This window comes from Ruditapes philippinarum, unplaced genomic scaffold (genome assembly GCF_026571515.1).
Source record: "Ruditapes philippinarum isolate M1 unplaced genomic scaffold, ASM2657151v2 ctg433_1_1_1_1, whole genome shotgun sequence".
Classification (NCBI taxonomy): domain Eukaryota; kingdom Metazoa; phylum Mollusca; class Bivalvia; order Venerida; family Veneridae; genus Ruditapes; species Ruditapes philippinarum.
The window spans coordinates 351913-364288 of record NW_026852332.1 but is presented as its reverse complement, the minus strand read 5'-3'; the positions used below and the strand labels follow the sequence as shown (position 1 = coordinate 364288).

The 12376-nt window shown below is 33.5% G+C and overlaps 1 protein-coding gene across 2 annotated transcripts in view; it reads right to left on the bottom strand.

The window, feature by feature from the left end:
• Window positions 1–1588: 1588 nt before the first annotated feature.
• The window catches only part of LOC132756974 (zinc finger and SCAN domain-containing protein 31-like), a 37002-nt gene continuing 26214 nt past the window's right edge, over window positions 1589–12376 (bottom strand). The window contains exon 3 of one of the 2 annotated variants that reach the window (XM_060748139.1): window positions 1589–2790. In XM_060748139.1, coding sequence (XP_060604122.1) covers window positions 2216–2790 — 575 coding nt within the window. In that variant the 3' untranslated portion in view covers window positions 1589–2215. Of the gene's footprint in view, window positions 2791–4836; window positions 6310–12376 lie in introns of those variants that run through there. The other variant, XM_060748164.1, reaches the window with a different exon arrangement.

The window sequence follows — 12376 nt, the reverse complement described above, 5'->3', positions numbered from 1 at the left end:
CGGAACTAAGACTTGCTATGCTTTGAAAAGGGCTATCATTAAAAAGTGATTCGGGTTGGTTTAACTTTATACGGGTGTGAAAAGCCACAATGTTTCTTTGTTTGCGATTTCATTTTATTTTATGAACAAACAAACAGACGAAAATTTGATATGCTACAATGAACACAATAACAAAATGTACAAAATCGCATCAAACATTGGCGATGTAAACCATATCAGAAAGGCTTAATAAAGATTAAATCTACCAAATACAGTTCCAAACACTCTGCGCACTCAAAGATATTTAGAACAACTTTTCTCCCAATGTTATTTACAGGGCAGACCAAATTTCTTACATTGACACTAGAGCTGAGAAAGGCATAGGCAAATATTTCTTGCATATCATATCAGACTGGCGTTTCCGTTAGTTTCATCCATGCCGGAAATTTTATCTGGCATGGGGGGTGCCAGATTAGTCGCGTGCTGTACAATGGCACGCTTAGGATGATGTCATCTTACCGTTATGAATGAAGTTGTAATTTCATAGGCTGTAGTTAGAAAGAAGTTACGGTTGTAATGATATAAATATCCATTGAAAATAAAGATAAAGAATTTAAAATATAATGGAATATGGTAGAATATGCAAGAAAAAATATCTGACATATGTTTGCGGTTCGGATCGGAATATCCGTCCTTCTGTAACCCGCCCATGGGAAGGTCACAGCGGGACGGATATTCCGATCCGAACCGCAACATATGACAGATATTATTAGTACAATGTGAGTGTAATAAAAAACAAGATGTTTTAGCTAGCTAAAACGGCAAATGAAATCCGACAACTTATTTATTTTAGAAATAAAAATTAAAATGATATTAAAAAAAACTTTTCATTTAGGGAAAACTGTAATCATGAAGTTTGTCCGAAAATGTTATGATTGGTATCAACTGATAGAAACTGTCACACATTAAAGTTGTACAGCCGTTTCTAGTATATTGTGTTTTTATTGTCCAAGTCTTTAATAAATAACAAAGTACTGACAATTTAAACAAATTTCAAAAGTTTGACTTTGATAGTAAATGTAAGATAAATGCCAAGGTCATATTTTTTAATTGTTTTGGCATAAGATTCCAAATTACCAATTTGATCTCAAGTGTCGAAAAGTCAAGTTGAAGTTCAATTTAATCTACATGTTTTTAAATGTCTTACCAAAGTGACTGCTGTACACAAGTAGGAAGAAAAAACATTCATTATTTATAAAGTAAAAGCTAATTATAAAGTTACAATTACAATTGGAAAAAAACTATTTGACGTCAAAGGTCAATGTTATTGATGAGTAAAGCATGTAAAGGTCACAATTAATTTGGTCTTCCAAATTATTGTCCAAGTCTTTAATAAATAACAAAGTACTGACAATTTAAACAAATTTCAAAAGTTTGACTTTGATAGTAAATGTAAGATAAATGCCAAGGTCATATTTTTTAATTGTTTTGGCATAAGATTCCAAATTACCAATTTGATCTCAAGTGTCGAAAAGTCAACAACCAATTTATGAGTCTCGAGATGTTTCTTGTATTCAACGGAAGACCAAAATATAATTTTCTTGTATTGTGTTCAAAGGATTATGTGTCCAAGTATGAAGACTATCTATGCATAAATAATTATGGCAAACATGAAGCAAAATTCATTAATTCAACCCCCTTCAATGCCATTGAGGAGTGAAGGTCATTATCAGTTTGGTCTGTTGGAAGGTCAAATGATAAATGTGTCCATGTATAACCCAAATCCATTCAAATTTAACAGAGTTATATATAAAATAAAGCAAAATTCAATCATTTAACATTGACGGTCAGAGTCATTTATGAGTCAATGTAAGGTTCAGTCTCGTCTACTTAAAAGTCTTGTCCAAAGCATTGTTGTGTTCAAGTAAGTGGACACTCACTTGAGAAATAAACAAAATAATGGCCAATGTCGGAAAGTCACAGGAAAGGACGACATGACTGTGGCAATACTTGATTTTTCCTTCGAAAATACCTAGAAGCGTGAATCAACTTGCATGTAATATTTTGCAAAATAATGATTTACATAAACAATGCATTCTGTACACTTTTTACAGTGTGTTTAAACTGTTAAAATGCCATCATATACACGTAAACATACATAGTATTCTATCAAGTTATCACGTCAGCAGGAAACTTTTAAACCATTGCATTGAACGTGACATTAACACTTCGAGCTTCACTCAGTTTTGTAAAGACGATCAACCTTTCCATACCAATTCTTTGCAAGGAAATCTTCATTGCCAGTAAAGTCATGGTCTTTAATGAAATGCTTACGCCAGTAGTCCTTTCTTGTGAACGTTTTATCGCATATGTGACACTTAAATCCGTCACCGTCATGGATTCTTAAATGTCGCATCAGCGAATTCCTGTGGCTAAACTTTTCAAAGCATTCGCCACATTCATATCTTTTCTCACCTGTGTGAGTTACATAATGGGTCTGCAATGCAGAAGGGTATTCAAAATCTTTTCCACACACATCACAAATATGCGCCCCACGTTTAATATGTTTTTGTATGTGGTATCTTAACGTATGGGCCGTTTTAAAAGAGCGGCCGCAGAGATGGCATTCTTTCAAATTCTTCGTATTATGAGTCTCGAGATGTTTCTTGTATTCAACGGACGTATAGCATCGTACGCTACAGAGCTTACATCCATACGGTCTTTCTCCGGTATGTCTCCGAACGTGGTTTACAATGTTTGTTGTCTGATTCGACGAGTATTCACAAAAGTCGCATTTGTACATTCTTTTACCTGTAAATGGAGAGAAAAAGATTGGTAGGAATTTGGCATTGTCCATTTAATTGACAAGCAAATTAACTGGAAAGCAAATGTGTATGCAGTCCCAACAAAACATTTCATGTAGACTTTTATAACTTCATAGTATTTAGATGGTTCAGGAATAGTTCAAAAAAGTTTCTACAACTGAAATTTTATGAAATATGTCATGTCACTTTTTTGTGTTACATAAAAATATCATATACAGCTTCTTAATTATCATTGTGTTGGTCCTAGTATTTAGGATCTTCTCTGTGTATGCTTTGATCTGCTTTTGTAAGGTGTACTCTCAAGAAAATTTTATCTTAATCTCATGTTGTAAGAACTTGTTGCCTTTTGATATATACTCATCATTTGTATATGTTTGTAAACATGTACATGTATTTAATGCAATAAACAATATTTCAACTAAGAAAATTTTACAGGACGTCAATGACTAGATGGTTAAGGGGGGATTTGTCTTCATTTTAGATAAGAAGTCAGTCATATTAACATTCTATCTCCTTCATGCTTGACAATTCAAAAAGCTAGTGTGGCTATCAGAAGTTTGCAAAAACATTTTCAAAACATCTGGGGTGACAAAATAAGTATCGCTTTATTACATATCAAACTAATATACATGTATATAGTAAACTTCATTCTATTTGTAAACAAGAATGTCATGGTTTCTGCAGAGAATCATGTCAATGTTGAAATTATTTTAAAGAAAGAGGTCCGAACAATGATTTGCCTAGCGTTACGTAGCACAACCAGTCACTTAAAACTTAATTCTCAATCACTATAAAGACTCAGATAATAGTTTAATTCTACCCAAAGTTCCGAGTCTTGGACATTTACCCTCAATTATAATCCAAAAGACGCGTTACATTTAAATTTCTGCCATAGATGTGGATATTGACCTTGCAAGAAAAGGTCTTACTGGAAAATTTATAAATTCACAAAATAATAGTGGAAATCAATGCTAGAGTTATGACAATCACCACCAACTATAATCTAGAAGACTCAGTCAGTATTATGCTTTGATCATACAAGCTTAAATCTAACAAGCTCCTATTTTCTATGAAAATTATTCTTTAAGGTACGTTTTGTAATATGACGCACATGAGGTCTTTTATGATGATCAGTTTTGAAAAATTAAAATTTGGCGACACAACGAATAATTATACTTCTTTTTGATCTGATCCACCAGATTTGGATAGGAATTAAGCATGCATATATCGTATAGATGTTCGCCTTAATATGATTGACTGATTGGGTTTAACCTCACACCAACACAGTATAGGTCAAATGACGACGTTCCAGTTTTACTGGTGGAGAAAGACCTCAGATGCCATTCCGTGCAATATTTCGGGCACGAACCGACACGCGATACAAGAATCAAAAGTTCATGTCGGGATTCGAACCCTTAGCGAGGGACAAATGGTTTTAAAGTCAAACACCTTATCCACTCTGTCTCGGGCACGGACGCCCAATGACTACCTTGAAAAATAAGATGACTGAAATTTCACTGTACATTTGAACATACAAAAAATTCAACCGTTGCAGAACACCTGGGAGACTAAGGATTTTTGTTTTGGCTAGGTAGCGATTTTTTTTTACCTGATTCACCAGATGCCTTTAAAAGGCGTCTTTCCATTTGAAATTTTCTTTAAAATCATGTTTCCAAAAATCTGGACACCTGCTTTAAGCTTCCTAACTGAGCAGTTATTCTTCCCAAAATCAAGGTGCTTAGGCATCTTCATTAAGAGAGAGAAAAAACACTGCTAAGAGGTTTTGTCTGGACAGGTTAAATTTCATGCAGTCTTAACTTCAGGAGGAATAAAAAAGGTAATTGTTCTACACAGGGCATCTTTGCAGAGGTTGCATCGAATAACAGGATTTCTTTCTAGGAAACTTGGAAAATGATACCCGAATGGATGTATTTTGGTCATTACCGACTATTATGACTTTTTAGGGATGACATTTTCACTTATACATGTAATACTTTTTAAAGGCTAAATAAAAACACTAGGTATACATAACTTACTTGCTCATGCCTTTATTACATAAATTTATTCGAAACACTTCCAAATACAACATTTTGAACTGATCGTGTTGATTTTCCTGACAAGTTAACAAAAAGTCATCGTATTTTTCATTTATTATAAACATACAAGGTGAATGTGTTCTATAAAAGAAAGTAAAACGTCATGCACATAGTAAATTTAATCATGTTTAAATTGAAACAAATGACAACAGACTTAAACCAAACTGTAAAAAAAAAATTAACACATCATGGGATGTGAAGCAACATTATCCCGTTTTAATACATGTATAAGAGTGTTATACACGATATTTTACAAGTAGTTATAATTGCATATTAACTTATAATTATCAAGTAGAACGTCACAAAGCGTGCTTAAAGTGAGCTTTAAACTACTTTGCACGAGGTATAGCGTATACCCAAGAAAAATTCCATTGTTAACTCAGACCAGCCTACGCACTGTGTAAAGTTCAATCTTTGTATTTTGGTATTTATGCCTAAAACTCGGTCCTTCGTAGCAAGTGACAAGAGCTTGAAAAAAAACAACACATAGTTAATAAGTGTTATATTATTAAGTATCTGCAAATAATGAAAAAAATGTAAAGGCAACATGCTTACAAAAGAGGACAGAAAAAGACCACGACAGTTATAGTCTCACAAGGCAAAAACAAATGTCCGTAAAATATTTTTTCACACTGAAATTTAATTTGTAACAACTATGGAATTATGCAAAGAAAAGGTCCAAGTAGTTCACATTTCTATACAAATGTTAAAAAAGAGGAGTCTACGGATGATCAACAACAGAACAATTTGAGTTGTGGTTTCTTACTCATCCAACTCAAGTTTGTTTCAAAAGTTTCAAAACAATTAGTGAACTCGAAAAGCCCGCATTAACCAGTCACTCGCAAATGAATTCAACTACTGCTGGCCGAAATTATCCGAGACAGACGAAGAATTGTTAACTTTGTAACGAATTTGCACCTTGATATTCTTCTTTGCAATTATTTGTTCATTTCCAGTAAAACCATGACATTGTATCTGATGATGCCTCAAGTATTCCTCCTGCATATGTGAATAAGAGCATAATTTACAGTGGAATTTGGGATGACAGATGACATAAGTTTGACTTTTTCTGTCAGTATGAAAATTCATATGGTTCGTGAGAGCGCTGTTTGAAGTGGCACAAAAACTGCAATGCATGCACGGAAATTTCCTAGGTTGCACATGACGCCTATAGTGGGATTTCATAGTCTTCTTTGTCCGGAAACTGAGTCCGCAAATATCGCATATGTATAAACGTTCCTTGGAATGAGTTTCCTTATGGGCAATAAGGTTAGAAAGACTAGCAAACTGGTTATTGCACTTTTCACACGCATAAGGTCGTTCGCCTGTGTGCGTTCTTATATGGCGTTTGATATCGCTGGCACGTTTCGTCACTCTTGCACAAAATCTGCATTTGAAAATTCTCTCTCCTGCAGTGAAATAAACAACAACTAGATCAACCAGGTGCTTGGTTTATAACGACAAAGGTGAATATCAAAGATCATCAAAGATATATTTACAAACCAAAATAAAGACTGCGGCCAAATAAACTTTTCTTATCTTCTGCTATTAAAATATAGAGGATATTGAATGAGTGTAAGTTCCATACTGAATTTATTGCACGAGTTGAATAAAATATATATTAGCATGCGAGCATATTTTTTATCACGAGTGCAATAAATTGTATGAACTACTGATTATATTATTTTCAATACCCAAAATAAAGACCGTTTAAAGTGAAATAAGAGTCATATTTCATTGACGCGCCTATAGTAAAACGCTAACATTTAGCGCGTGTATAACGCTAATGACGTCACGTCAAAATATATGCAAGGCCGTGCAATACCATATTTACGGAGTCGCAAAATCGGCACGGGTGTGTGATAAAAACTTTTACAACATATACAAATGACCATAATGACCTTAAACATTGACGACTTACCACAAAAAATGTTTACTTGGTCCGCAATATTGTTTCCCTCTTTTCTTTCTCTGACACTTAATAGGACAAAATTGTTTAATAAATTATACTTGTTACAAACTTAAAGATCTATAATTACGCAAAATCAAGATTTTCGAAAATTTCATTTTATTTGCCACTGCTCCCTTATATTAAGAGGCTAGTACAAATTCGCTTAGCGTATTGCATAGACATTCGGTATGACTAAGAATAAGCTCGGATGCTTCTTACACTTAATTATCAGAAAGCAATCTTTTTAAAATGTATTACCCCTTTTCTTGAGGATGTTATTGTGTGAGAAGAAGAGGCAGCCTGTGCCTACAAAATATTGTACATATTTTAAAACAATGTTTTAACAAGAAGTATCTTTAAAAAGATACTCGGCCGAGGTCAAGCTTGTTAACTTGCATAGGATAAGCTACTACTAACCATGCTAACCGCAAACAGAAGATTTTATTCGTCCTCAATAGTTTTATTTCAGTTCATTTTTACTTGCAATGTTTTTACCAATTAATTGTCATCTTAGATGTAAACAATATTACTTACATTATTTGATTTTAATCAAAATGGAATTTGAATTGACTAGGAATTTATAATAAAACAAAGATTTAGTAGATACTGTACACTACTTCCACGGAGAATTTGCAACTGTAAATTAGTCTAAAGTCTTATGCCCGGTTCGAGAAGAGAATATAAGGACTAGAACAGCTTAGATGGGAAACCCAATCGAACACAGAAGTATCAAAAGGCGATTTCATATATTTATTGAAAAGCTGTTAGAAAACATCTAGAAAATATCATTATTGTGTTTTCATATTTATTCTGTCCAACACTTCTTGCCATCGCGCAATTGAACATACCTCTACCTTTAACGGAAGCTCTTCTAAAGTATCAATCGGTCAGGCTATAGAAAATTCTGCCTATATTCATATCTTTACTGTTAATTTTAGAGGAAGTCAAAGTGAAATCAGACGGCCTACGGCCGAAAAACAACCAGATCAACTGTTGAATAATTACTGTGCCAGTTAAGGCGATATATTGAGAAATTTGATTAACTACCCGCCCACTTAAGAAGGAAAGAAAAGATATGTTGTGCCAAATGAGCTTTGAAAATAATTAACATCAACATCGTGTAACTGAAATGCCTATAAATACACCAAATCTGATTCTTTAATACACAAAATCTTCAATACTTCAAAGATATTACAAAAAAGTTTTTTCAATAGTTAACATCAAAGTCAGATGAGCACCAAAGCACATTCTAAAGAAGCACCGACCACGTTACAATTTCAGGACATGGTTATTTGGCCACAGATGGCCTATCACCAACATTTAATATTTTTCTCAAAAACTGGTCTTTCACAGCAAATTTGACTGTAAATAAAAAATCAATACATTAAAACAACTAGAAATGTGTCATCATGCCACGGATGCCCCCACATGCAGCCAAAATTTCAGATGTTATAATATTTAGTTCCAAATTTGTTTGCACAAATTATTGTTTTCATTTTAAGTTCAAAGCCCTTAAAACTTTTCAATGTTAACACAAACCATTTTCATACAATGTTCAAGGCACTGAAATTATTCAGTCTTAACCTTTTGAAAATAGCATATTTCATATTTGTAGCCAAAATAATGGCTACATACATTTCAACAAAAGTATGAGTGCTGAAACTGAAAGTTCAAAATTTTTCCAATATTCAAGAAAGATAAGTTTGTCCAAAATCATTGAACCACGACCAAATTCAAACTTAAACTGCTTATTCCGAAGATGTATCTATATTATTTTCAAAGTGAAAGGGACATAACTCTGCCAAAAAATCATCGAACCATGACCAAATTCCAACTTGACCTGCCCATTCCTTTGACATATCCATATGTCAAATTTGAGTTGAATATGTAACACTGTTGGGTAGACAATGAACAGAAACTGTAAATTTCATATCATTTTCAAAGCGAAAAGGGCATTTCTCTGCCAAAAAATCATCGAACCATGACCAAATTCAAACATGACCTGTATTTTCTCATGACATATCCATATGTCAAATTTGAGTTGAATGTGTTGTACCGTTGGGGAGATAATGAACGGAAACTGAAAATTTCATATTATTTTCAAAGTAAAAGGGGCATAACTCTGCCAAAAATCATCGAACCATGACCAAATTCAAATTTGACCTGTATTTTCTCAAGACATATTTAATGTCAAATTTGAGTTGAATGTGTTATACCGTTGGGGTGATAATGAACGGAAACTGAAAATTTCATATTATTTTCAAAGTAAAAGGGGCATAACTCTGCCAAAAATCATCGAACCATGACCAAATTCGAACTTGACCTGTATTTTCTCATGACATATCCATATGTCAAATTTGAGTTGAATGTGTTGTACCGTTGGGGAGATAATGAACGGAAACTGAAAATTTCATATTATTTTCAAAGTAAAAGGGGCATAACTCTGCCAAAAAATCATCGAAACATGACCAAATTCGAACTTGACCTGTATTTTCTAATGACATATCCATATGTCAAGTTTGAGTTGAATATATGCAACCGTTACTAAGATAATGAACGGAAACTGATGATGACGGAATGACAGAATGACGGAATGACGGAAGGACGGAATGACGGAAGGACGGAACAGGGTAACACTATATGCCCCGGCCATTACATGGCGGGGGCATAACAAAGCGAATGCTTCCTGTGTATTTGAACTTTTTACAAAACACATTTACCTAAACAATATCAAGTAAACAAAATAGAATATATAAAATTGTTCATGGAATATCTTCAGCAGACAATTACAAATTACCAATATATTTTCAAGAGGGTATTTCATCAACACCATTCACAACAAATACTATCCAATCAAACTAAATCTTGGACGACATTCCATTTATTGTTTTACAATATGAAATCTTAAAAATGAAGACAAATTCTAAAAAAATCCAAGACAATTACAAAGACCATGCAAAGTTTTCGTTCTGCTTATTTGAAAACTTTAGTAAACGTCTTTAATATGGTAATGTATCCACTTTTTAATGAATCTTTGATTAAAATGAGCGTGTTTAACAGTTTATTTTTTAATTGATTTATTAATCCCATCACTTAATTGAATGAACTTAAGTCTTTTTCCATGGAAATGTAATCTAGTCTTCTGAACCTTAAGTGTAGCACTTTTTTTTTTTTGATATTATAACCGATAAGTCTAATTGTCTTTCCGCATCATTAGTTATCTTCTACCATCACATTATGAAACACAGTACAGACTTATACTCAAATTAATTTCAACATCAATTCACATGCGATTTAAGATTCATCAAAGAAATCTCAAACATCTATATTACTTTCTGCACTTGATTTTGCCTTTTTCCCAAAATGTCCTCATTGCCGCTATATTTATGCTCATTAATCATATGTTTTCTCCAGATTTCTTTCCGAACAAAAGTTTTCGAACATAAATGGCACTTAACATTTCCACCGGTATGTAATAGCATATGTCGCTTCATGGCCGAGTCACTTGAAACCATTTTGTCGCATATTCCGCACATGTACTTTTGTGACTTTGTATGTGTGTTCACATGCGCTTTCATAGCCATTTTATTGGCCATTCTCTTGCCACAAAATGGACAAAGGTGCTTCTTAATATCAAAATGACGCTTCTGATGCGTCTTGAGATTCTGTCTTGTTTTGAAAGAGGCGTGACAATATTCACAGATTTCGCTACGTGCCTCACAGTGGATGCTTCTCTTATGAAGCTTTAGAGTGGCCCGACACGTGAACGCTTTGATGCACATGTCACACGAGAAAGGACGTTCTCCCGTGTGTCTCCGTACATGCATCTTCATATTTCCGATTTTTGGTGAATTATATTTGCAATGTGTGCACTTGAAGAATCTGTCGCCTGAAAGGAAAATAATTTTAAGATGGACCTGAATAAAAGATGTGCGTAAAAAATCAAGGACATCCGTTAAAACAGGGAAATATTTGCTCAAATTCAGTTGTCTAGTTCATTTTAATAAGTTTTTGTGTGTGTGTTTTTTTTCCATAGATATTATGCAGAAACTTCAACTTCATTCAATCGTACATAATTTTCTTTGGATTTTTAGGGTTAAATAACTGTCATACAAGAACTATAATCAGTCTTATATATTTCTCACCTGAGCACAATTACAAAAAGGTCATATTTTCTATGATCTTTCTATGATGAAGATCATTTATAATTTAGTTGATATTATTCAATCACGTCAATCAGTAGGACCAGCATACAAAATTACTGACTGCCCATAGTTTCAACAAGCCTTCTAGAGGACCATTCCTCACTTCTAGTCAAATTAAAGTTAAACCGTTAGTCCATACCTTATCTATAATCAGAAGATTGTTAATAATTGAAGTGAGTGAGGTTCAACATTATCTTATGTAAAAGGTTATTTTTCCACACATAAAACTATGTGACATAAATGTCACTGGTGTCTATTCTAGGAGGGATGGGGGATTCACTCATTTTTTTTAGAATCCCCCCCCCCCCCTATTTTTTCAGAGGCAGGGGGGAAATTTTACATAGAGAAAGAAGTAAAAATATCAACAAATGTAAAACATTCTCATTTCTCGATAAAAAGCCCCCCTATTTATCAAATCCTAGAATAGACACTGAAATGGTATTTAAAGGCCTTATCTTCGAGAATGCAAAAGTACACAGACAAGGATTCTGAGCTTTTGTAAATTACAAAGGTCCACATTACAATAATAATACCAGTGGTGACAATTCTTAAGGTGATATTCCAATACAAGTCAATAAAAGAAGTGACCTGAAGGCTGAGACATTCTTTAAACCAAGGGGAAGTTATGCAATTTTAATAGTCGACTATTAAGCAAATCTACATACCATATATCTAAAATATAATCCCATGGCTATCAGTATTGAGTTTCAAATAAGGATAATATTATGTAAATGAACTAAATTGTAAGTGACAAATTCCTGTTCAAGTAAAACTGGCACCCTTATATTAGTTATTAAATGAAAATGTCATCTGACTGGACGCTCTTTTGACATGCAAACTTTCCATTGAGAAATGAAATATTTCTATATAAAGCTTCGTCTATAATTTCAAGATACTCTTGGTTTCCTCTAAAATCTTGAAGGCTTTGCACCTATACTGGGTTAGCTAAACCCACATATATTATCTTAAGTATTGAAATATTATCTTCAGGAACATAAACCGATGTTCATGTTATTTGCCTGCTGGCAGCTACAGAATCTACCCATTCATCCAGTACAGACCCAAGATCTGCTATTGAAATAAACTTTTACAACATATACAAATGACCATAATGACCTTAAATATTGACGACTTACTACAAAAAAAAATGTTGACATTGTTCCGCGATATTGTTTCCCTCTTTTCTTGCTCTGGCGCTTAATAGGATAATATTGTCCTATAAATTATACCAGTTACAAAATGAAAGATCTATAATTACGTAAAATCAAGCTTTTCGAATGTTTCATTTTATTTGCCACTGCTCCCATATATTAAGAGGCT